Source organism: Hylobates moloch, unplaced genomic scaffold (assembly GCF_009828535.3).
Source record: "Hylobates moloch isolate HMO894 unplaced genomic scaffold, HMol_V3 SCAFFOLD_1, whole genome shotgun sequence".
Lineage (NCBI taxonomy): Eukaryota > Metazoa > Chordata > Mammalia > Primates > Hylobatidae > Hylobates > Hylobates moloch.
Window position 1 is genome coordinate 131,790,774 of NW_026652276.1, and position 27,289 is coordinate 131,818,062.

Consider the following 27,289-nt stretch of genomic DNA (forward strand, 5'->3'; position numbering starts at 1 on the left):
TTCTTGCCATCACTCTCAGAGGCCTAGCTTATGGGAGAAGAAGCCAGTGGAGGCTGGCAGGCAGAGGAGACACAGGATCCCCAGGCTGCTGCCCAAGGACAGATTGCAGGGGCGGCCAGGGCACAGGGTCGGAGTTTCTTGCGGGTTCAGGAGATGCAGGGGCTTGGGCTACCTGCCTTGTAGGGAATTGGAGAGTTGGAAGGAGTGTTGTGGAGGGTGAGCCCCAGAACTTCAGGATGTGGTGCTCTTTGAGGAAGGATGTCCTGTTCCTCCCGGTGCTCTGGCAAAATTAACTGCATGCTGTTAACTAGGAAGCCTAGAGATGCAGGTGTGCCAGCCACCCCCATGGAAATGTCATTTAAAGCTGTGGGCTGGAAGAGGTCACCATGGGGAAAGTAGAGGAGAGGGCTCAGCACAGATCCCTGGGGACACTCTTAAGGTTTAGAGGAGGAGCCAAGCGAGAAGCCAGGTGAGCAAAGTGTTTCGAGGAGGAGGGAGTACTTAGGTGTGTTGGAGGCTGTCCAGGTAATAAAGATGATGCGATGAGGGTGGTCCCTGGGCTGCCACCTAGAAGTATTAATAGCATGGTGGAGACACTCTCCATGCGGGGCTGGACAGGGGCGCCTCATGAGAGCGGGAAGAATAGGAGGTGCGGGGAGAATAGGAGGTAGAATGGAGGCAACACTTGAGAGCTACTCCCTCTTCCAAAACTTTTGCTGAAAATGCAAGCAGAGAAATGAGGAAGTAGCTGTAGGGAAACTGGGTCAATGGATGTTTTTACCTTTCTGTTTATTTATTTATTTTTTTGAAGATGGGAGATATTAGAGACTTTTGCAGCTGGAAATGATCCACTACAGAGAGAGAACTGATGATACAGAAAAAAAGGAGATAAATTTGAAGTAAAATACTTGAGAAGGCCAGGGGAGAGGAGATCCAGAGCTGAGGGGAAGAACTGACTTCTGATAGGAAACAGGGTCCCTGCCACACAGCATCTATCAGGAGGAAGCAGAGCTTGAGGGCAGAGATGCCAGCAGCTGTTGCTGTTAGAAGTAGGAAGATGAAGGAACTCCTGGCTGATTGCTTTGATTTCCTCAATTAAATGACCACCAGTGGAGGGGAGGCAGCAGAAAGGCATAGAGGGAGTTTAAGGAGAGAAGAAAAGGTGTGGAGGAGTCATTCTGAAGGGGCACAGTGAACACTCCAGGAAAATATTGGATTGCTGGGCAACATTGAGCGTACATTTGAAGATATCTATTAAACTGTTGAACCTAAGGATGTTTTTAGACTACTTTTTAATTGGCATCATGGATCCAGAGTTATGCTAGAAGTTTCTTGGGGATGATTTTAACTTGTATCTTCAAGAGAGAGAGATGTTAAATGCTTAACACGCACACACTACCAGTACCCTTTCCTGTGCCCACGGCTAATCCTTTATGAGCTGTTTCCTCGCTTGGAGTCTGGAGTCTGGGTCCAGAACCCTTTCCTATCTGGAACATGAGGTAGCCACATCCAGCTGTTTCAATAGCTCAAAGTAAAACCTTTTTCTATCCATAGAACAATACCAGAAAATATAACTTGCTGTCTGATACAGAGACCTACATGACTATTAGATTCTTTTCATGTGTGCTGGTTGCTTGAAAAATCAGAATGAAGGCTATCTTATTTTTTTAATAATGTTGACTCTTTCCTCCCAAATATAAAAGTGGTGCAAATTCATTATGGAAAATGCAAAAAATAAGGCTTCCTGCAAAGAAAATTGTTTAGAATATTACAATTCATAAATAACCACAGGTCACATCTACTTGCCTTCTTTGACCATTTGTATGCAAATGTGTGGATACATGTGTGTGCATACATGAATGTATATATATTCATTTACAGGTTCATATATATATTCATTTATACATTCATATATATATATATATATATATATGTATTCATTTGTACATTCATTTAGTGAAATGTGTTTTGAACTCATGGTGAATGCCAGACACACTTCTATGTGCTGAGTGACATTACATTCTAGCAGATACACACACTCCACTGTGCATATTCCCATTTCCCATAAACAATAAAATATGTTTGCATCTTGGCTATTTCTCTTAATATTGCCTCGTGAGGATGTTCTCACACTATTTTACATTCTCTAAAAGTTCCATATGTAGTTCCATAAAATATTTCATCCTATGACTATGTCATGACTATTTCACCATTGTCTTATTGGTAAACACAATGGTTGCTCAATGTTTGGCTATGAATGCTGTTTTAAGGGCTCCAAATATACCACACATCCATCTCAGATATTTACATGCATCCATTCAGGGAAGCACATCACCACCAGGGATTCCTTCAGCTCTGCATGCTCACGAACACCCTAGGCTACCTTGTCTACTGCTTCCACATCCTCACTTCCCTCCACTCCCCCTGGCTTGCAGACCCCAGACACATCAGTCCTCTCCTTTCTCTCCCTCCAGACAGGCCAGGCTTTTTCCACCTGAATCAGGGCTTTGGCACTAACCATTGATGCTGCCCAGAATATTCCACTCCCCAATGTGGTGGGGTCCTTTTTGTCAGTCAGATCTCCTTGAATGTCACTTCCTTAGGTTGCTTGTCCCTGAAAACCATTCCATCTAAAGAAGCCATCAGTCACTCTCTAACACAAACCCTCCACTTTAGGTTTTGCTATGAAACATCAATATTTGATTTTTTATTGCTAATTTTAAAAGTTGTCCACCTGCCACACCAAGGTGGGTGAGCCCCAGGAGGGTGAGAACCGTGGCTGTCTTATTTGTTGCTGTATCCCAAATGTGCGGAACAATGTCAAGCTTTTCAGAAGTATTTGTTGAATCAATGAATGAGGATCCTGAGGATTTTGAAGGAATATTCCTTTCCACTGGATAACTGGAAAGACTTGTCTGAGAATACATATATTTATATATAAATATATAAAATTATATAAAGAGTGATCTGCAATAACCGATATCCAAGAACAAAATTTCCTTACAAAACTCCAATCTTTTCAGAATAAAAACTTTGATTCCCACTTTTTTTATATAATAAAATTTGTATTTCCAGATTATTTAGAAATTAGAGAAGATAAAAAGAAGGTATATCCCTGCCTGTTCTGGATCCAACTGGAAAAATATTGCATTAAAAGGGTCCCACCAGTTTGACATAATATTTTGATTGGAGGTCACTTCTGGAACTCACCTCTGTGGAGCACCTTTTCCTGGCGGACTCCATGATGAGGGTTACTGCCCAGCTGAGATGCACTCTGTCACACTGTGGGTGGAAGGGAACCGTAAACATGATCTCATCGCAGTTCCTTGGTGTACCTACCGATGGGGAAAATGAGGCCAAGAGAGGTGAAGAGAGAAGTTTACTGCGGCCCTGGAGGTAGCCAGTGGCAGAGATGTAAGTAGCCCTGCCTCTGACTCCTGGCTCACGGAGGTTTCCATCATGGTCCCCTCGCCACCTGGCTTGCCACAGTCCTCCCATCCTCTTTAGTGATGTGTCTCCTCTAGTTGTTCACCTATGTCCTAGGATGAAGAAGGAAATTTACCCTAAAGCAAACACTGTGGGAACTGCACTTTTTAAAGAAAAATTGTCTCCTTAGATATGGGTACTAAGGGAAGGAGCAAGCCCTGCGGGGAGAGTTAAGAACAGCTTCATGCCAACAGAACACATCATTCTCAGGTGCCAGGGTGAGTGAAGGAGAGGGGTGAATAGTTCTATAGGAACTTCCCAGGCCATTGAGTCTATGAGCTTTGTTGTAGTTTGACAATTTGGAGAAGGCTTTACTGCTATTTCTGGGAGTGACTCCTTGGCTAAGATCCCAGCAAGTTAGGATATTGCTTTGCTATTCTTACATGTGACCATCTTGGTAAAATATTTTCAATTTCTATAGCAGCAACCCATGAGCAGTTGTGGGATTTGGGAGGACTCCACAGTCTTGATTCCTCTGCTTGGGACATTTGTCCTTTTCAGGTTTCTGTTGTTTCTCTCCTCAGTTCTTTTATTTTAAAATTTATTTATTTATTTACTTTTAAGTAGGTAAGTTTGAAGGCATGTAAATGAAGTAGGAAGAATAGGTATAATAAAGTATATATTAATAAGAGTAGGTATAATAAATTCCGTCTACTTAGCTTCCACATTATTGACTTTTTCTTTGTTTTCTTAGCAAAGGTTCTTCCTTAAAAGTGCACAGCTTTTAAAAGGGCAAGCACATTTTCTTTAGGTACCGTAAACCAGGAGGGCCTCCTTGTGTTACAGCTGGGGAAGATCAGGTGGTAGTTGAAAAACACAATCAGCCAGGCGCGGTGGCTCACACCTGTAATCCCAGCACTTTGGGAGGCCAAGGCGGGTGGATCACCTGAGGTCAGGAGTTCAAGACCAGCCTGGCCAACATGGTGAAACCCTGTGTCTACTAAAAATAGAAAAATTAGCCAGGCATGGTTCAGGAACTTGTAATCCCAGCTACTCGGGAGGCTGAGACAGGAGAATCGCTTGAACCAGGGAGGCGGAGGTTACAGTGAGTCGAGATTGGGCCACTGCACTCCAGCCTGGGTGACGGAGCAAGACTCGGAAGGAAGGAAGGGAGGGAAGGAAGGAGCGAGAGAGAGAGAGAGGGAGAGAGAGAGAGAGAGAAAGAAAAGAAGAAAGAAAGAAAGAAAGAAAAAGAAAGAAAGAAAGAAAGACACAATCAGAGCTGCTCATTCTATCATCATAGAGAGATGCAGCATCCTGAGTGATTTAGAGCGGTGATCCTCAGCGTGTGATTCCCAGGCCAGCAGCAGCAACACCTGGGGCTTGTTAAACAAAATTTTTGGGACCCCCCCCCCCCCCCCCCCAGGCCTTTAGAACTAGAAACTCTAGGAGTGGCCCTTGGTCTGTGTATTAAGAAGTCATCCAGGTGATTCTTACACAGGCAACAATTTGAGATCCACTGTTTACAATGTGTTTTCTGGAGTCCAGCTGCCCAGGTTCTATTTTAGCCTCAGCACTGATAAGCTGTGTGACCTTGGGCAAGTTACCTAACTTCCCTAAACTTCAATTTCCTTTGTCAAATAAAGCCTATGATAGGACCTACCTGGTGGGACTATTGTGCAGATTAAATGAATTACTTTATGAAGGTATTTAGAATAGAGGCTCATAAAAAGTGCTAGGTAACTAACTGTTGGCTATTTTTTATGTTGGTATCAACTGCATCAAACACTATTAGTTAGCATTAATAATGACAATGAAATAATTTTTGGGTACTCATTGTCATAACCTATATAGTAAATGCAAACATCCTTCTTGGAGAAAAAATACACTTTTCAAGGAATTTGAAATGATTTGCTTGGGTTAACTATTATATGTTCATGTGAATGCTGTATATCCATTTGAAAATTTTGGAAAGTACTATATCCCTGAATAATTTTAAGAGATAAATAATTCTCACCCAGCTCTCCACTCTCCCTTGTAGTATTTGAGTGATGTGTGGATTATCTGTAGATCAGTGAATAGAGAAGTAGGGAGGGCTCTCATTTTCTTCCCTGCTCTTTTCCTTCTTTTCTAATTTCTGATGCAAAGTGTCTGTTTTTGGTTTTAATTAAATGGGAGACCTGAACACATCTGTGACCAGGTGATGGGGGCATGGTTTCTATCCCTGTCTCAGGTCCTAAAGAATTGCATCAGTTCCCCTGTTGAATCCTTTTCTCTTCTTGAGGGCTGCTTCCAGGTCACAGTGGAGGGGGAACTGGGCAGGGAGGGGAGGGCTCTGTGGCTGTGAACCTGCTGGGTTGGAGTCCTTCTGCTCTTAGGACCTACATGGATTCCCTCCCCCGTTCCAGGCAGAGTCTGTGGCCAGCACTGGTTTTGCCTTGAATAACTATGTGGTTCTCCTGCCTGCACTCTGCAACCTTAACCCTGTGATAGTTCACAGGGGGTTCCTGAGAGAGTTGTAACCAGTTGTGTGTTGAGGAGAGATACCTCATTAATGGGGTCAACACCCTGTCTTCTCCCTCTCTAAAATATAACACGGTTTCAAAAGAGAAAGCAAGTACCAGAGAAGGAGAATATGATGATGGCAGAGTGCTTCAACTACAGTGATTTTGGGTTAACTTAGTTATCTGTATTAAGCAAAAACACAGGCAGAACATTTTATTCCTTTGTTTTTCTTACTGCCTGCCTCAACTGAAAGGTAGATATGAAAACCTTGACTTGATGAATAAAACATCTGGACTACAAATTATTACCCAGAAGTTCAGCTTCTCTAATATATTTCGATTCTTCTCTGTCCTGCATGTAGAAGCCAAGTGCAAATGCCTTAAAAGCAATTCTAGGCATAGCTGTTAATTTGGTTTCCTAATTATTTAGTTTTACATTCACACAAGTAGCCAATGCATGTGAAACAACATGTTGAAAATTGAAATTTACAAGCATCGTTGTGGAGTGCTGGAAGATTTGTAGTAATCTAGAAAGATCATTTGGGTGGCTAATGAAGCTCCCGAACATGTGTAGGCAGTTATTACTCAGAGTATTGACTGAACAGGTGAGCGTGCTGTATAAATTTGTGTAATTGCTTAACTAAGCAAATAGCTTTCAGTTGCTTTTACATAATAATTTTACTTAAAGGGTAAATACTTCCCCTTTCCTCCCTCCTTTCTGCCACATCCTGTTCAGTTTCTAGGGCTTTAATATCTTGTACTCTTGCTCTTGCTTTTCCTCGAAATGGAAATCCAACTCCTTTGAGAAGAATGCAACTGCTTCCTGTCGTGACATGAGCGGACCTCGCTCTGAAGGTGGAGTGTTTGGGTTGGAAGCCTTGAAGCCTGTCCTTGAGATGCCCGCTCTGTAATATGCAGATAGTCTTGCGCTTTTGGCCTTTGTATCCCTGTTTCTCATTGAAACATAAATCTGTTTTGCTGTTGTGGTTTCGTTTGTCAACACTCTTCCCTTTGCTTTTGCCCCATAAGGCTCAGAACGCCCAGCAGCTCCATGAACGAATCCAGTCCTCGAGTATGGACGCCAAGCTGGAAGCCCTGAAGGACTTGGCCAGCCTCTCCCGGGATGTCACGTTTGCCCAGGAGTTTATAAACCTGGACGGCATCTCTCTCCTCACGCAGATGGTGGAGAGCGGCACTGAGTAAGCGTCTTTTTTCCTAACTTCCACAGCTGTCCTGTGTGCCTCTGCATTTTGAATATTGTTACATTCCTAACACTTGCAAACTCTGTTTTAAAGACCAGAGCCTTGGTTAGACTCAGGAAAAAAATAGTTTTTAAGATAGTGGCGAGGCAGTGGGTTTGTAATTTCAGGAGTTCTCCATTCTTTGCCCACCAACATCTAGTATCTGAGACAAAATAGAAATCCATCAAATGCTGGAAATTTCAGATTTATGTGGAAAAATATCATGTCATTATCTCAGAGGGCCTTGGCAACAATGAAATTACAACTCGACAAAACATTAATCCCTCATATTCATTGCCTATCCCTAAGAAAAATTTTCCCTCCCTTAATCCATTAAAAAATTAGATTACCTAATTATGTTTCTTTTTCCTTTGACAGCTCAAGCTAGTTCAAGTTATGTTTCAAAGTATAAAACCAGGTCAAGATATAATCCCTGAAGTAATTTTAAAACTTAACACTTGAATGATTAAATACTTGTCATTAATTACTTGAAACTAAATGCAGTCAACAGGTGTTAACTACCTACTGTGTGCATGCAAAAGAGTTGAACATGGGAAAATTTTTTCATATGAGCTTGCCTTCCAGAAATTGATGGATACTATTAGATGGGCAGAATTCTATTGTGTATAATTCCTCCTGAGAGCCAGGAGTCTAGAGGGCGGACCCATTATCTCTCTCTCTCTCTTTTTTTATTTGAGATGGAGTCTTTGTCGCCTAGGCTGGAGTGCAGTGGTGCAATCTCTGTTCACTGCAACCTCCACCTCCTGGGTTCAAGTGATCCTCCCACCTCAGCCTCCTGAGTAGCTGGGATTTCAGGCATGTGCCACCACAGCCAGTTAGTTTTTTTTTTGTTTTATTTTTTGGGAGATGGAGTCTCACTCTGTTGACAGGCTGGAGTGTAGTGGGACGATCTCGGTTCACTGCAAGCTCTGCCTCCTGGGTTCAAGCGATTCTCCTTCCTCAGACTCCCGAGTAGCTGGGACTACAAGCTTGTGCCACCACACCTAGCTAATTTTTGTATTTTTAGTAGAGATGGGGTTTCACCATGTCAGCCAGGATGGTCTCGATCTCTCGACCTCATGATCTGCCTGCATCAGGCTCCCAAGGTGTTGGGATTACAGGTGTGAGTCACCACGTCCGGCCTAATTTTTGTATTTTTAGTAGAGATAGGGTTTTACCATGTTGGCCAGGCTGGTCTTGAACTCCTAACCTCAAATGATCTGCCTTCCTCTGCCTCCCAAAGTGCTGGGACTACAGGCATGTGACACCACACCCAGCTAATTTTTGTGTTTTTAGTAGAGACGGGGTTTCACCATGTCAGCCAGATGGTCTCGATCTCTTGACCTTGTGATCCTCCCCCCTCGGCCTCCCAAGATGTTGGGATTACAGGTGTGAGCCTAATTTTTGTATTTTTAGTAGAGATGGGGTTTCACCACGTTGGCCAGGCTGGTCTTGAACTCTTGACCTCAGGTGGTCTGCCTGCCTCTGCCTCCCAGAAGTGCTGGGACTTGGGACTACAGGCGTGTGACACCACACCCAGCTAATTTTTGTATTTTTAGTAGAGACAGGGTTTCACCATGTCAGCCAGGATGGTCTCGATATCTTGACCTCGTGATCCGCCCACCTCGGCTTCCCAAAGTGTTGGGATTATAGGCGTGAGCGACTGTGCCTGGCCTAATTTTTGTATTTTTAATAGAGACGGGGTTTCACCACGTTGGCCAGGCCGGTCTCAAACTCCTGACCTCAAGTGATCCACCTGCCTCTGCCTCCCAAAGTGCTGGGATTACAGGCGTGAGCCACCACGCCTGGCTGGAACCCATTAAATCTCAAAGAGCCTCACAGAGGAGATGAGTGTGAACTGTCCTTGAGGGAGTTGAAGTTCCATCATGAGGGAGGAAGGAATGTCCCTTCCTGCTGGGGAGCTTGCTCTCTGGTGTGACTGTGGAGCATGAGGAGCCAGGCGGGGCCAGCTCTTATGTTGGTGGAGAGACAACTCCTGTAACCACTGAATGCTGAATGCCCGGTAGGATGAGCAGGAGGCTGCCCCTGCCATGTGGTCAGGTGCTATTGGCAGAGACTAGCAGAGCATACAATTTAAAGCATGTGAAATTGCTGAATCAATTAATTGCATATGAATATGCTAAGTTAATAATGTGCAGTGTCAGGATAGGCATTTATTATGAAAGAGTAAATATTGAGAATGGAGGTTTAAAACTGGGTTGTTTAAAGGGTACCTAGTAATACAGAGAATGAATTGATAACTCTGCATGTTAGAGATCTTTCTGGGCCCCTCCCCTTCTGTCCCCTTCCTCTCCTTTCCCTCCCTCCCTCCCTCCCTCCCTTCTCCCTTCTCCTTCCTCCTCCCTTCTCCCTTCCCTTCCCTTCCCCTGCCCCTCTCCCTCCCTTTCTTCCTTCCCTCCTCCCTTCTTCTCTCCCTCCCTTCCCTTTGTCCTCCTCTCCCCTCCCCTCCCCTTTTCCCTCCCCTTTTTCCTTCCTTCCTTCCTTCCTTCCTTCCTTCCTTCCTTCCTTCCTTCCTTCCTCCTTCCTTCCTTCCTTCCTTCCTTCCTTCCTTCCTTCCTTCCTTCCTCCTCCTCCTCCTTCCATCCTCCCTCCCTCCTACACTTGGCATCATCTGGCCTCTGCAGTTGGTACTAGTGAAAACATTTTTTTCCTCATTCAAAGACAAGATATTCTTTAGAGTTTGGAGTTGGGGATCTTAACTCACAGTCAAGTAGATAAAATCCCTAGAACTGAATAATGTGAAGAACATCAAGTCAGAGAAGACTGACAAACAGGCCTGAGTGATCAGGAAAGGGTCAACTGTAGAGAGGTATCATTTATTTTTTTCAAGGATGATGAAACCTCTGCTTATGAAAGTTTGGGCATACCTCAACGTGGAGTGGTACAGGGAAACGTAAACCCTGGATGTTGTCAGAATCCAGTGTGGTTACTGTAAGCTGGAACTGGAGGTTGAATCAGCGAGAGGGAATTGAATAAGTTTAGGGATCCAAGGAGCTTGGCAAAGGAATGGATACAGAGGGTCCTGTCTGTGAGGGGAGCTCCAGGCTGGAAGCTGGTCTGGAGTGTGTCAGGATCCTATTGCCTGTTTCTGGGGAGCAGAGGAGGAGGACGAGTTGTTATAAACACCTTCACTCGTCACTGGATTACTTCATGTACCTGCCAGACATGGTAGCCTATACTACATACCCCCCACTGCTTCTGGTGGGAGAGTGGGGCCTCGGGGAGGCTGCCTCGGCAACACTAACATGTTAAATAAAAATGTAAAAATGTTTACCCCTGTTTATTGATTAAGCTAAGTCCCAGCCATTGATATGTCAAGGACAATGCATCAGAGCCAGTTGTAATGTCACCTGCTGATATGAGTTGGTTCTGCCACAAGTACCTAGGTATCCAGGGCTTGAGCTCTGGCACATTCAGAATGATATTGTGCAAATACTTCTGAAATTATTAGAATTGCAATTGTAATTACGGTTACTTTACCATGGTAAAGACAGCAAAGCAGGGGCCCATGTGATCTGCATTCTGAACAGGGGCCTGTGGCGGAGCCCCTCGCCTCCAGAGGCCGGCAGTTACAGACTTTGACAATGAAACTGCCTACTAGGAGCTTTTGTTTTCAGTTTCTCATTGCTTTACTTTGCTAGGGCTGCCATAACAAAATACCACAGACTGAGTGGCGTAAACAACAGAAACTTTATTTTTCCTCAGAGTTCAGGAAGCTGCAAGTCCATGATCAAGGTGTTGGCAGGGTTGGTTTCTGCTGAGGTTGCTCTGGATTGTGACTGGCTGCCTTCTCTCTCTGTCCTCATGTGCACATCCTTGTTTTCTCTTTTTGTGTTCAAATCTCCTTTTCTTATAAGGACAAGAGTCAGATTGGATTAGGGCCACCTAATGGCTTCATTTTAAATTAATCACCTCTTGAAAGGGCTTATCTCCAAATACTGTCCCATTCTGAGGTACTGGGGTTTAGAGCTTAAACATGTGAATTATGAGGGGCCACACTTCAGTCCGTAATGCTTATAAAAGGGACACAACCATTTTTGCTTTAAAAGAAAAAGAGTAAGAACTGATGCTATGTATGTGCCTTGTCAACATTCTTACTTTTTCTCAGTGCTGTGGCCTTGCTTTATGACACATTTCCACCTGAAGAACAGCCCAAAAGATTCACCATTCCTCAGACCCAGGATGAGGGACAGCAGGTCTGAATTCTATCTCCATGTTGCACACATATTATACTATGTGAGAGAATGTCAATATTGAATGTACTTTATGTGAACTAAAGCAACTGAATGCCTTTCTTAAAAAAAGGAGTATCATGCTTATTAAAATATTAACTACAGTCACGCACTGCATAAGAACATTTCGATCAGTGATGGACCACAAATATAATGGTGGTCTCATGAGATTATAATGGAGCTGTCCTATACAGCTGTGCCATTTTTTAGTCTTTCATACCATAGTTTTACTATACCTTTTCTCTGTTTAGATACACAAATATTTGCTATTGTGTTACCATTGCCTACACTACTCAGCATAGTAAACATGCTGTACTGGTTTGTAGCCTAGAAGCAATAAGCTGTGCCACATAACTCAGGTGTGTCATAGGCTATACCGTGCATGTTTGTCTAAGTACACTCTACGATGTTCACACAACAAAATCACCTAATGATGCATTTCTTAGCATGTATCCCATTGTTAAGCAACACATGACTGTATTTATAATAATCAGTAAGCCGTCCCAGTATGATACATACAGCCAGGTTTCAGACAGATAAACAGAGCTTAAGGCCAGGTGTTGGGTGAATTCTCTTTTGCATTTGTCTCTTACACTTTCCCATCACACTATGTTTGTGGGAAGGAATGATGTCTCTCTGGGTCACCTTTGGTGTCCCCCTTCCTGTTTTATGTAAGTTCAAAGTTATGCTATTTTCGGGGATGGAGGAAGGAGGGACTGGAGTTGCAAGGCCTCCTGCCTTCCTTCTGCTGGTCCTGCATCTCACGCTCAGAGGTGGCTTATTTAATAAACAGCAAATTTTTCAGATCTTTTGCTAAGATTAAAAAGAAAAGAGAAAGCCATTTTTCTTATAAGAAATCCTGGCTTCTCTGTTAAACTTAGAGCAAGACTTCAATTAATTAACAGGAAACCTTTGGGATAGAAACCGCATAAATTAAATAGATCTTGCAATTTGGAAGGCATTTAGTCATGACTCCTGGTGGGCAAGGTTCCAGCTGGAGAAGGTGGTCATTTCCTAAGCAGGACCCGTGGAAATTTTCATAAATGTTGAAGAAATGTTGCTAGAATTTTTCTCCTTACTTTTAGGAATAATGAGATTCAGAGATGACTTGCCTGCTCCTCATTACCCAAGGCTGGGCTTTTTTTTTTTTTTTTTTTTTAATACTTTAAGTTCTTGGATACATGTGCAGAACGTGCAGGTTTGCTACATAGGTATACACATGCCGTGGTGGTTTGCTGTACCCAAAACCTGTCATCTGCATTAGGTATTTCTCTTAATGTTATCCCTACCCTAGCCTCTCATCCCCTGACAGGCCCTGGTGTGTAGATGTTCCCCGCCCTGTTTGTTCAACTCCCGCTTATGAGTGAGAACATGTGGTGTTTGGGTTTCTGCTCTTGTGTTAGTTTGCTGAGAATGATGGTTTCCAGCTTCATCCATGTCCCTGCAAAAGACATGACCTCATCCTTTTTTATGGCTGCATAGTATTCCATGGTGTATATGTGCCACATTTTCTTTATCCAGTCTATCATTGATGGACCTTTGGGTTGGTTCCAAGTCTTTGCTATTGTGAACAGTGCTGCAATAAACATACACGTGCATGTGTCTTTATAGTAGAATGATTTATAATCCTTTGCGTATATACCCAGTAATGGGATTGCTGGGTCAAATGTTATTTCTCTTTCTAGATCCTTGAGGAATCGCCAGACTGTCTTCCACAATGGTTGAATTAATTTACACTCCCACCAACAGTGTAAAAGCATTCCCATTTCTCCACATCCTCTTCAGCATCTGTTGTTACTTGACTTTTTAATGATCACCATTCTAACTGGCATGAGATGGTATCTCATTGTGGTTTTGATTTGCATTTCTCTAATGACCAGTGATGGTGAGCTTTTTTTCATATGTTTGTTGGCCACATAAATGTCTTATTTTGAGAAGTGTGTGTTCATATCCTTCACCCACTTTTTGGTAGGGTTGTTTTTTTCTTGTAAATTTGTTTAAGTTCCTCGTAGATTTTGGATATTAGCCCTTTGTCAGATGGCTATATTGCAAAATTTTTCTCCCTTTCTGTAGGTTGCCTGTTCACTCTGATGATAGTTTCTTATGCTGTGCAGAAGCTCTTTAGTTTAATTAGATCCCATTTGTCTATTTTGCCTTTTGTTGCAGTTGCTTTTGGTGTTTTAGTCATGAAGGCTTTGCCCACACCTATGTCCTGAATGGTATTCTAGGTTTTCTTCTAGGGTTTTTATGGTTTTAGGTCTTATGTTTAAGTCTTTAATCCATCTTGAGTTAATTTGTGTATAAGGTCTAAGGAAGTGGCACAGTTTTAGTTTTCTGCATATGGCTAGCCAGTTTTCCCAGCACCGTTTATTAAATAGGGAATCCTTTCCCCATTGCTTGTTTTTGTCAGGTTTGTCAAAGATCAGATGGTTGTAGATGTGTGGCATTATTTCTGAGGCCTGGTTCTGTTCCATTGGTCTATGTATCTCTTTTGGTACCAGTACTATGGTGTTCTGGTTACTGAAGCCTTGTAGTATAGTTTGAAGTTAGGTAGCATGATGCCTCCAGCTTTGTTCTTTTTCCTTAGGAATGTCTTGATTATATGGGCTCTTTTTTGGTTCCATATGAAATTTGAAGTAGTTTTTTCTAATTCTATGAAGAAAGTCAGTGGTAGCTTGATAGGGATAGAATAGAATCTATAAATTACTTTGGGCAGTATGGCCATTTTCATGATGTTGATTCTTTTATCCATGAGCATGGAATGTTTTTTCCTTTTTTGCATCCTCTCTTATGTCCTTGAGCAGTGGTTTGTAGTTCTCCTTGAAGAGGTCCTTCACATCCCTTTTAAGTTCTATTCCTAGGTATTTTATTCTCTTTGTAGCAATTGTGAATGGGAGTTCACTCATGATTTGGTTCTCTGTTTGCCTATTATTGGTGTATAAGAATGCTTGTGATTTTTGCACGTTGATTTTGTATCCTGAGACTTTGCTGAAGTTGCTTATCAGCTTAAGGAGATTTTAGGCTGAGATGATAGGGTTTTCTAATTATACAATCATGTCATCTACAAACAGAGACAATTTGATTTATTCTCTTCCTATTTGAATACGCTTTATTTCTTTCTCTTGCTTGATCGCCCTGGCCAGAACTTCCAATACTATGTTGAATAGGAATGGTGAGAGAGGGCATCCTTGTCTTGTGCCGGTTTTCAAAGGGAATGCTTCCAACTTTTGCTCATTCAGTATGATATTGGCTGTGGGTTTGTCATAAATAGCTCTTATTATTTTGAGATCTTCATAAGTGAAGGGCTTTTAAAAGGTCTCTCTCCAGCTGGTACTGGGTGGGGCCATGGAGCAAAGTCAGTAAAAGAGGAACAATGAGGAAGTGTCATTTTGACAGAGCATGAGCACAGTGTTTAAAACCTGAGTTTAATTGTTCTATCCTTAATGGAGTTTTGAAATTTCATTCCTAATTTCTGCTTGAAACATAGATGTGGAAGCAAATACAGCTGTGGGGAAACGTGTTGACCCAGCCTGAGCAACAAAAGGAATATTGAGGAATGGACAGTGTTTCCAGAAACAATTATCAAAAAGATGGATATCAAAACGTTTCTCAGAAATGATATATTTTATTTTATTTGAAAGAAGAAATTCTGTCCACAACTCTAAGTCCAATATCATAAAAAATACTGCTCTTCTTTGGGTTTTAATAAAACACCACAGTCTTTGTCCATGCCTCTGTGCACACAGACAATGAGACAGCCTACTTATGTGTCCTTCCACTGTTAGTCAGTCATCACTAGGGGCAGAAAAACAGGGGAAACATTTCCAAGAATGAAAGGGCAGGGGACTTGTAGTTTCCTTCCCACTTGGCAATGTGATGGGAAAATTACGCTGCTGGAATATGAGTAAGCTGTAACACCACCCTGGGCAGGAAAGTCAATTGCGAACAAAAGTTAAATTCATGTATTTATGATGAACTTGGAAAGTTTCTGGGTTTTTTTTTTTTTTTTTTTTGAGACGGAGTCTTGCTTTTTCACCCAGGCTGGAGTGCAGTGGTGTGATCTTGGCTCACTGCAAGCTCCGCCTCCCGGGTTCATGCCATTCTCCTGCCTCAGCCTCCCGAGTAGCTGGTACTACTGGCACCTGCCACCACACCTGGCTAATTTTTTGTATTTTTAGTAGAGATGGGGTTTCACCGTGTTAGCCAGGATGGTCTTGATCTCCTGACCTTGTGATCCACCCACCTCAGCCTTCTAAAGTGCTGGGATGGAAAGTTTTTTTAAATTAACTTTCTTTTCTTATGAAAAATTATGATGTCATTTGAAAAGTATATAAAGAAGCAGAAATAAAAAATAAGAATCATTTGTAGTGTGCCTTTCCATAGACAACCATTTTTAATATCTTGATGAATATCCTTTTTAGATACACACATATGCACAGGCTTTATAAAAGTAGAATTATAATACTCATGTTTTTATAACTTGCTTTTTGTACCTAGCAATATTTCCATGTGATTAAATATTATTCTCCCCTGTCATTTTTGTTGCGTGCATACTGTTTCATTTTTGCAGCTTTATAGCTTATTATGTGCAATTAATATACAATACAATAATTTGAAGAATGTGCATAGTATGGTGAACTATTTCCCTATTGTAGGACATTTATATTGTTTTCAGGGTTTTTCTCTGAACTTTTCTTTTATCTTACTTTTTTTTTGAGTCAGAGCCTTGCTCTGTTGCCCAGGCTGGAGCGCAGTGGCACAATCATAGCTCACTGCAGCCTTGACCTCCAGGACTTAAGCAGTCCTCCTGCCTCAGCCTCCTGAGTAGGTAGGGACTACAGGTGCCACCACACCTGGCTAATTTTTAAATACTTTTTATAGAGACAAAGGTCTCTCTGTGTTGCCCAGGCTGGTGTTGAACTGGTCTCAAGTAATCCTCCTGCCTTGGCCTCCCAAAGTGCTGGGATTATAGGTGTGAGCTACCGGGCTTGGCTTTCTGAATATTTTTAAATCAGCTTTTCTTTTAGCAAAATTTTTGTAGATATTTAATGAATTTTCTTGGAATAAAATTCCTGACTCAGAGAATATATACATTTTACAGCTGCTTTAAAAGAAGAATAGCCCAATAGCTTGCAGAAATGTTCTAATTTATACTTTACCATTCTCGTAGGAGTATGTCTATTTCCAATACCTTGGTCAATACTGCGCTGGTTTTCTGGTTTTCCTCAGAAAGATAGCAGTGATATTTGTGGAGTTCTCACTAATCTGGGGAATTTATAAGTGCTGTTTTATTTGTTTCATTGAGGTCATTTCTCCAAAATCTGGCTGTATTAGGAACACTGGAAGGAGTCCCATAGTTATTTTAGTGATATGTAAAGTTCTTAGGTAATTGTCTTAAAAAGAAACATTAAGTGTATAAATTATTAGTCTCCTCCCCACTCTGTCACACATATGACACAGATGGAAAAGTCTAGTGCTGTGTGTATGTATATTACATGTATATAAAAATTGTCATCATTGTTGCATTAATACAAGAACAGTCTTGAAACAGGTTCCCTCCGTCTCATATTAACCTTTCATTATTCAAATTCTTTTCATCTTGCCTGAACCAGAGGTGTTTTCATTTTCTGGGTGTTGTGAAAACTGAGGTATAACTTGAATTATACACTTTGCTTTGATGTTCCCTAGCACCCACACTTGAGATGGATTTGTATGTTTTATTGATTCAGCGAAATGTATATTACTGAGTGCTGAACCATACTCCTCACACTGGGTTAGGCATGTGAGGCATAAGAGGAGGTGCATGGAGGATAACACAAAGATGTATATGACAGTTTTACATTATGTGTGACCTTTTCTGGAATTTTGCCTTCACACAAAAGATGAATTTCTTTTCTGAAACTTTGTTAACCTCCAAGGACACAGATGATCAGCTCTAACTTATGCCATTGCCTCTGAGAACTTGGTGTCTCTTAGAAGTCTTGGCTGTTCTGGAAAGTCCAGTGCAGGCCAAAGCAATTCATCTACTCACTGCCTTGCAGCCAAGGCCAGCTGACACCATGCACGTTTTGCACTTTACCTCCTCAGAGACCACAGACCCAGCCAGAAAGAAGCTGCTCCTGTGGTCTCTGCAGTCAACTCCAGCTGTGATGGCTGCCACATCTTCCCAACGCTTTCTGCTGTTTTCTTGGAGCCTGCAGTGCACTCTGCATTGCTCAGGGAGCTCCGACTGGAACAGCTCTTGAGGGCTCTGCCAGAAATTTGCATCACAAAGGCCAAAGAGGCCAACCTTCTTGGGCTTTGTCAGAGATTGTGTGGCAGAAAATTCCCTAAACAGGATCTGCCCCCTCCTCACTCCTTTTGTTTTCTCTGTGCATCTTTGTCCTTCACTCTGGTAATGGAAATGAGAAAGGGTCACACAGCCCATTTGAAGAAGAGATTATCTTCTGTTGGTGAAAAAAAAAATGCTGTCCCTTGGGCTGAGGTGAGAGATTTCTGGCCACTGTGAAACATCAGCCTTTCCAGAGTAATTTCTCTTCTAGTCACGTTTCTCTAAAAAAATGGGTATATTGAGACACACACACACACACACACACACACACACACACACACACACACACACAAAATCCCACTTAGGGTGATAGACAGACGTTGCAACAAAAATTTCTCTTCTCCTTATGCGTAATCTGAAGCCAAAGTGAGGATGCAAATTTGAGGAGTAAGAAGCACTGTGACTCAGCACTGAGTTATGTCTGTGCTCTGGTCAGGGAGAGCTCTCCAAGGTCAGGGATGCTAGAGGAGGTGGAACTCATATAAAAACCATAAGCATGCTCAGGCCCCAGGCCAGAAAGTTATTTGAAAAGTTTACAGCAACTGCTTTATGTATTACATACACACACACACACACACACACACACTCTCTCTCTCTCACATTTTATTTCAAAGCCATTTTAAACTTGCAAGAACAGAGCAGAAAATCCCCACTTGCTCTTTTCCCAGAGACCCCATTTAAGTTTCACCTATTGTCCCAGCTCTGTCCTTTAATGGAAAGAATCTAGCTCCAGGTGGCACCTTGCACCCAGGTGGCCCGTCTCCTCCTAGTCCCCTCTGATCTGAAATTGTTCTTCACTTGCTCCTTTTCTTTCATGACTTTGGTGTTTTTAAATTATAGGTCAGCCATTTTATAGAATACCCTCTAATTTGGGTTTGTTAAAGGGTAATTTGTTAAAGGTAATTTTCATGGAAAAGTAAAATCCTAACTCTCATACAGATGTGAAAATTGATTCTACAAATTGGGTAATTCTTGTCACACCCAACTAAGTCACAGTTGAGGAGCTGAGGCAAAAAGCACATGGGCACATGGCATCTGCTCCAAGAATTGAATTGTCTGCAAGTCCAGCTGCTAAGATGGCCTGATGTAATCCTAAGACCAGTTTAATCTAGTAGCTGCTGAAATGACCTGCTGTGACTCTAGGACTGGTTTTACCTACCACTGTCACTCACCAATCAGAGCTTAGCAGCTCTCAAAAATTCTAGTGCCTATAAGCTTTCTTTCAAAACCATAGGTAACATTCCTATTTCTAATAAAACTCCCAACCTTTTCTTTGTTCCTCAGACATACAAAGTCTACCAGTCTATGCGTATGCTTCAAATTGCAATTCTATGATTCCCCAAGAAAATGTTTAATTTAGAGGTTTCCCTCTATGTTACATTTTGACTTCATATATACAAATAAATGTGTTAAAATAATTTATTTTACTCATATGATATGATGAAACTAGGCAGATTTTATAACTTTAAAGAAAAAGTCTAAAGACCACAAATTTATATGAAGCAAAGGAATGTTGAGATGAATTGCAAATGAAGACACAACTAGTTTTCCACCAGTGGAAAGGAAGTCAATTAAATCACTGCCAGACAGGAGATATATATATATATATATAGATAGATAGATAGATAGATATATTGACAGATATAGATATATATATGCAGATATATATATAGACAGATATAGATGTATCTATCTATCTATCTATATCTCCATCAGTTATCTAAACCTTACAGAGAGTTGTAAAATAACTCAAAGCGAACAGGACTAGAATCTGATAGCCCAAAAGCATATGTTGTAGGCACTGCTTAGTTTTCTACTGAAACACAAAATTTTGTTTTTTATAGATTTATCCAGTGTTCTCTCATCACAACAAACATTACAACAAAAATTTCCCTTCTCCTTATGGAGACCCATATTGTATGTCTTTGGCTGGAATATAACAGATGGTTGTGATTTTTTTCCCCCATTTTGTCCTGTTGATGGCACATGGTATCTCTTTGTTTTATTACTGGTGGTAACTTTGACTACTTTATTAAGATAGCATCTTCCAGATGTCTCCACTATAATACTTTCTCCCTACTTTAGCAGCTAATTTGTGAAAAGTTTGTAGTGAGACACAGTGAAGCTACGTAAAGCCTCATTACCCCGATTTCACCCATCAGTTTTGGCATTGACATTTCTTATCTGAATTAATTATTGCTCTCATGATTTCCAAAGGAGAATTTTCTAATACTATCATTTCTTCTACATGCATTAGTTGGTTTTCTTTGGTAGTAAGAGCTCTGTTTTTTCCCTATGTATTTATTCACCTACATGTTTATCTCCAGTGGGGAGCTCATACCAGCTCCTGAGAGCCACTTTTGTACAACTCTGTTCTGCTCTGCATTCATTGATCTCATGTTGGTTCTTTAAGTTGGCCATAGTGAGAGTCGTTACACCGTGGAAATCGGAAAATAATATCAAGCAGATTTGTGTGTTTTTCCCCAGAGATCTGGTGTTTCAACATCGGCACATCACTCTAACAATGCGGACTCATTCATTCCTGTTTTATTCAGTGGGTTTAATCTATCACTACTATTAATTGATTTTGATGCTCAACGTGTCCCTGATGTGGCCGCTGGGAGCTCTTTCAAGCTGACTTCTGTGTGCTTTTGACCTGTATTTCATTATGTTTTGAGTATTTCTTTACTTTCTGGCTCAACAAGATGTTCCAGAATTATCTAGATCTCCTTGCCCCACCCCTAACATAAGCCACTTCCGCCCCAAGGAGCCCTGGTTCCTTTTAGTGGAGAGTAGCCTCTGTTCCTTGCGTGCTGCCAATTTATGCTCAGGCCTGCCTCCCCCTCTCCCCCTTTCACCCTTTCACCCTGCCCAATGCCTTTTTGATGAAGGAAGGATGGGAAATAGTAAATATTTTTTAAAAGAAAGCAGGTAAAGGAGGGGGAGAAGAAGAGGAATAAAAAGATCTCTTTATATGCATTTTTAATCCCCCTCCCCCAAATTTTACCAGAGACTAAATTTAGTCTTTGCCTGGTGATTTGGGTTTCTGAAGTGGTTACATTTTATGTGGTTGAGAATGTGAAAATTTCTGAAGAGCAAAATCGTTTGTCAACCGTGTATTGAGTCCCTACTCTGGATGTGCCTCACATTACGCTGTTGGCACAGTGCAGAGTCCCAGCCCTCAAGCAGCTAGAAGGACAGTGAGATGTCCTGAGGCTTATAGCTGATGTGTCCTCAGGGCCTGTGGCCTGCGATGCAGGCACCACCTATGCTGTCTGAGGAAGAGAAATCAGAAGTCAGAGAGACTTCCTAGAGGAGCCTAGAATGAGCCTAGAATGAGATGAGTTTGGGGACAGGACTTAGCAAGTTGGGCAAAGAGGAGATGGATGTTTCATACAGAGGGAAGATCATACTTAAAGCCAGAGAGATTTGGCAGACTTGAGGAATGAGAGATGGTTTGGCCAGTTTAGAAACACTTGTTTCTTCATATTCTTGAGCCTAGTTTTTTTTAAAAAGCATAATTATCCTTTCTTGTAGCCAGATTTGCCTATTCTAAGCCACCGGCCCGGAGTTCCAGTTTTGGGATTTAACACTAGTGCAATGTCTTATTGCAAAGAGATTGATTGCAGCATCTTCCCACAGAAGAAGCCACCTGAGAGAGAACAGAGAAAGTAAAATTAGTAGACATTCTACCAAAGAAAGATAATAAAATATTTCTTTATAGTCTAGTGGTTTTTGCCTCAATGTTTTTTCATTAAAAATTTATCAATTCCTATCCCTATGGGTACCCCCTGCTGCATTGAACACAGACCCATTCTGATCTAAATGGACGGTTCTGGATGCCTTTACTCATAAGCAAATGCAGCTGGTTGATGACAGTAGTTTAATGCTGATCTTTTGATTGATTGTTTCTGATCATTAAAGAACACAGTTTATTACTTTGAATGATGTCTTGAAATGGATAAAGTTCTTTTACTTCATGGCCGTTAAATCTGTCCTAAATCTAATCCTGAGTTTTCTTCAAGATATGTTCTTTATGTAAAAATCGTTACTTTTAAGTAGCCTCCTCACATGGTTGTTTTTAAATTTTGCAGGCGATACCAGAAATTGCAGAAGATCATGAAGCCTTGGTAAGAATATATGATCGATTGATATTGATGATTTAACCCTTCCTACGTTCCTGCCTAATTGAACCCTGACATCTGACTGATTGCATAACTATGCATTTAGTATTTTGAATAAGTGATTTTTTGTTATTTTTGTTTTCTGTTTGATGTTCTTTTATAAACAACTTCTTCAAAAATGTATTTTCCCCCCCTTTTTTTTGCTTTGGAGCAGAAAGAGTATTTTATCTATGTAACCACCAATTGATGCTGTAACCACAGAAAGATTGCTACCCTACTTCTGGAGCAATGCTAAGCATAATTTTATGTATTATTTTAAACAAAACTAACTTTTATGTGGCCCGTGTGATGTTCAAAGTCAAAAGTCTTTGATTTTCTTCAATGGCTTAGAAAGAAAAAGGATTCACATTTTAAAAAGTATCCAGGATTGAAGGATGCAATGAAAATTATTTACTTTGAGTCTGAGAAAGTTCTGGATCACCTATCTATGAAGTGAATTGTCTAATTGTGTCTGAAGATAGAAAACTTCTTTCTTAGAGTTTTCCCTTCTAAGTTTCTTTCGTAACCATTAAACAGGGTGAGTGCAAATATGGTTCTAACAAACTCTTTGAAGTAGGCTGAACAGATTTTCATGGTGCCAAGCCATTAAATAGATAATTTCAGTTTGAGAAGGCACACTGACCAGCGTCTCAAAGTGTGAACCTTATTTTGTAAGCTCTCAGAGAAAATCCTCATCACCTTCAATGTACTATAGTATTATGCTGGTCTCAAATCATTCACACACAGAAAAGTATGAGTTGCAGGAATTCTTCTGTTTATTAAATTCTAATAAGGTAGAAAGCAATATTGAGCTTCTAGGGTAAAGCTTCTTAAATTTCATTTTGATATATTTAATACAGCAGAAGCACTTAATGGTAATGGCAGTAGAAGCCACTTTTTATGAGACTTTATCCTGGGCATTGTCTCAATGTTTACACTCATTACTCCAAATCCACACTTACATTCAACATACAAGCTCGGTGTTTCCTTGGTGCAGAAGTTAAAATCAGATGGAGGAGCTGGGATTGAAACTTACTTTCTCCCCATCTACTTAATAGAATTTGTGAATATAGGAGAATTTGGGGCCTTGAAGCCAAAATAATTTCTTTACAATTTATTAGCCAGTAGTTTTAATCTTTTGGTATGTAGATATGCTGGACAGTTTGTAGTGTAGTTCATGATTTTTATTGATTAATCATGGACAGAAATGAATAGTCAAGGCCCTGGTTCTGGTAATGGCAGAGTAGCACAATCAGACTAACACAGATAACAATTATGAAATCCAAACAAAATATTATAAACAAAACATCTAAAACCAACTATATGAAGGCACTGGATAGCAACCCAAAACAGGCAGAAGGTAGAGGGAAGTTAACCCTTGAGAGACCAGATGGGTCTTTGATGGGATTTATGTGTTTGAAGCTTTTTCCCTGAGAACACCTACTCATCCAGGCAGCATGGGGTGGCAGAAAGCCCCAGTCTTATTAAGTTACTAAGAAGATGTAGTTTGGGACTGCAGAGCAGCTAGCTAATTAGAGGGAATCTATGAAAGAAGAGAAGCTCAGAGAGTAGGAGACTCCACATCCACATATAAACCCTGTCCCAGTCCACTGCTGGTCATTGAAGTGCAAATGCACACATTAATGGTAAAAACAGCAACTTAAAGATCTGAACAAAGATGTCAGCTGTCACTCACTGCAGAATTTAGATTTTTACTTCCTGCTAGAACAAAAATCATCACTCTTCCGAGGAACAAAACTGATATCTGAATATTGACAGTGTTTTGTTCACAATGTGCAGTATATAATAAAAATTTACTAGGTATGTAAGGAAATAGGAAAAGATGACCTATAGTTAAGAAAAAATACAGGTAGTAAAAACTGGCCCTGAGATGACCCAGATGTTGGAATTAGCAGATGAAGGTTTTTAAAAAACTTTTTAAATATGTTAAAAACTAAAGAAAAGTATGAGTGTAATGAATGGACAGATGGGGAGTCTTAATAGAGAAATTGAAACCATAAAAATAACCAGATGTCAGTTATAAAATTGAAAAGCACAATAATGTGAAAATTTTACTGTATGAGGTTGAAGATGTCAGAAGAAGAGATAGTAGCCTTGAAGATGTATCAGTATAAGTTACCTAATCTGAAAAGTTGATAAAATGAATAATGAGTACTTGACCTGTGGGATAATAAGTTACCTGAAATACATTTAATTGGAGTCCCAAAAGGAGAGGAAAAAGAATGGGGAAGGCAAATATTTGAGGAAATAATTACAGAAGAAAATAATGATGGAGATATATGAAGCAAGTTCTTCACACTGGAGAGACATGATAGTAGATAGATATTCAGATCTGTAGGAAAATATGAAGAACAACAGAAACTGTAAATATGTGGGTAATGTAAAAAGACAAAGTATAGTTTTACTTTCCTTTAAATTTCTTTAAAAGCCTGTAACTATATAAAGCAAAAATTATAATACTGTTTGGTAGGGTTTATGACATATGTAGATGCAATATGTATGACAATGAGAGCACAAAGGATGGAGGTATAAGAGCAACTACACTGCCGGGTGCAGTGGCTCACGCCTGTGCTGGGAGGCCGAGGCGGGCGGATCACAAGGTCAGGAGATCGAGACCATCCTGGATAACACGGTGAAACCCCGTCTGTACTAAAAATACAAAAAAATAGCCGGGCGTGGTGGCCGGCGCCTGTAGTCGCAGCTACTCTGGAGGCTGAGTCAGGAGAATGGCGTGAACCCGGGAGGCGGAGTTTGCAGTGAGCCGAGATCGCGCCACTGCACTCCAGCCTGGGTGACAGAGCGAGACTACATCTCAAAAAAAAAAAAGAAAGAAAAAAGAGCAACTACACTACAGCAAGCTTCCTAGTGTATAATCTTCCATTTAAGTAGACATTAATATACTAATGGTACACATTGTAATACAGAGTCACAACTAAAAACAGTGCAAGGAAGCATGGGCCAAAACACAAAGGAGGAATTAAATTAGACTACTAAAAAAATTTGATTAATTCAAAAGAAGGTAAGAAAAGAGAAGTAGAGTAAAATATAGTTGAGACAAATAGTAAACAAGTTGGTTGACTTCAATCTAATCATATCAGTACATTAAATGTAAATAGACTAAGCAGCCCAATGAAAAGGTTTAGATTGTCAGATGAAATTTTTTAAAAAGCATGGCCCAGCTCTATGCTGTTTATAAGAGATGTACTATAAAGACAAGGGCACATGTACATTGAAAATAAAAGGATGGAAAAACATATACCATGCAAATGCTAATAATAATAAAACTGAATGGTTTTATTATCAGGAAAGATAAGACTTGAAAACAATATATTATCAGAGTTAAAGAGGGATAATTAGTAATAAAAATGGTCACCTCATTAAGATTTAATCCTCGTTTGTATTTTAAATGTGTATGCACCTAAAAATTTAGATGCTTTGATCAACACTATCAAAGGTCTTGCCTTGTCATTTATAAAGCATCAGACTCAATAACAGCAAAATATACATTATTTTCAAATGCACATGGAATGTTCATCAAGATAGTCCATAGTAAGGCTCAAGAATTTTCAAATGATTAAAATTACACAGATTATGTTCTTTGATCACAAGCAAATTAAATTAGAAGTTAGTAACAATAAAATAGCCGAAAAGCCTCGGATGTTTGGAAATTAGAAAACACTCTTTCATACTATCAAAGAGTCAAGGAATAACTCAGTTGAAATTATGAAATATTTTAACTGAATGGTAGTGAAAATACAACATACCCAAATTTGTGAATGCAGCTGAAGCTGTGCTTAGCGGGAAATTTGTAGCATTAAATATCTATGTTGAAAAGGAAGGATGGTTTTCAAAAAAATAAATGGTCTAAGTTTCTACTTAAGAAGCTTTAAAAAATGTGAATTAAGTAGAAAAAAGAATAATAAGAATACTAACCAATGAAATAGAAAAGAGGCAAATAATACAGAAAATTAAAGCCAAATATTTATTAGGAAAAAAAAGAAAAGAGAAATCCAAATATCAACACCAGGGATAAAAGAGGGAATATCACTACAAATCATACTGACATTAGAAATAAAATAAAAGAATATTGCAAATAATTTTACGTTAATAAATTTAATGTTTTAGCACTTGGGGAGGCCAAGGCAGGTGGATCACTTCAGCCCAGCAGTTCAAGACCAGCCCTGGTAACATGGAAAAAACCTATCTCTACAACAAAATTCAAAAATTAGCTGGGTGTGGCACCTTGTGGCTGTAGTCCCAGCTACTTGGTAGGCTGAGTTAGGGGATTGCTTGAGCTAGGGAGGCGGAGGTTGTAGTGAGCCAAGATCATGCCACTGCACTTCAGCCTGGGCAGCAGAGCGAGACTCTTGTCTCAAAAAAAAAAAAAAAAGAAAAGAAAATTTAGGATGAAATAGACAAATGCCATGGAAAACAGATTTACCAAATGTGTTAGTCATGGAAATGCATGGCTTTGATCTCCTTTCAGGAAGAACTTGCTAGTCAGCCAAGAAGAGTACAATTAGCTGATAGTTTTCAGTTATCACACGTTCCAGATTCATAGCAGCTTTCAGTACTCTCCAAAAGCAGCCTTTAGTTATTGAACATGGTGTGGATACCAGAGCCTGGTCATTTCTACCCATTATGGGATTCCTCTAAAAGGCAGTGTTTATTCTGCAGCGTTCCACTGAGTTGGCTGAGACATTTTCAGATCTGCATTTGCTTCCTCTTCCCCTTCCCTTCCCAGGCATCAGATCTGTTTCATGGTCCCAAGGCTTTCCATACTCAATCCTGCTCTCTGCCTGCTTTATCTTCCACAGGCATTGCCCAAACTCCCACTCAATCTCTGTTCTCATAACTCAATCTCAGCATCTGCTTCGCAGAGGACTAAAACTGACACATCAAAACTGACTCATGATGAAATAGAAAATTTGGAAACCCATAGTTAGTAAAAAAATTGAAATTGGCCGGGCACGGTGGCTCATGCCTGTAATCCCAGCACTTTGGGAGGCAGAAGCAGGTGGATCACGAGGTCAGGGGTTCAAGACCAGCCTGGCCAAGATGGTGAAACCCTGTCTCTACTAAAAATACAAAAAAATTATCCATGTGTGGTGGCAGGCACCCGTAATCCCAGCTACTTGAGAGGCTGAGGCAGAGAATTGCTTGAACCCGGGAGGTGCAGGTTTCAGTGAGCTAACATCGTGCCACTGCATTCCAGCCTTGGCAACAGAGCGAGACTCCATCTCAGAAAAAAAAATTGGAATCATTTCTCGAAAACTTTTATACAACAATAACTGGTTACACTGGTGAATTCTATATTATATATTATATATTATAGAAGAAGTAGCAAATC

At 40.6% G+C, this 27,289-nt stretch overlaps 1 protein-coding gene across 6 annotated transcripts in view; it reads left to right on the forward strand.

Moving 5' to 3' along the window:
- ELMO1 (engulfment and cell motility 1) overlaps window positions 1–27,289 on the forward strand; it is a 594,699-nt gene that overhangs the window by 178,195 nt on the left and 389,215 nt on the right. For all 6 annotated transcript variants that reach the window (XR_004370726.2, XM_032758309.1, XM_032758304.2 and 3 more), the window contains exons 6-7: window positions 6,960–7,129; window positions 21,850–21,885. Coding sequence is in view for 5 of the 6 variants with exons in the window: in XM_032758309.1 (XP_032614200.1) it covers window positions 6,960–7,129; window positions 21,850–21,885 (206 nt within the window). In the remaining variant the exon portion in view is untranslated. The remainder of the gene's footprint in view (window positions 1–6,959; window positions 7,130–21,849; window positions 21,886–27,289) is intronic.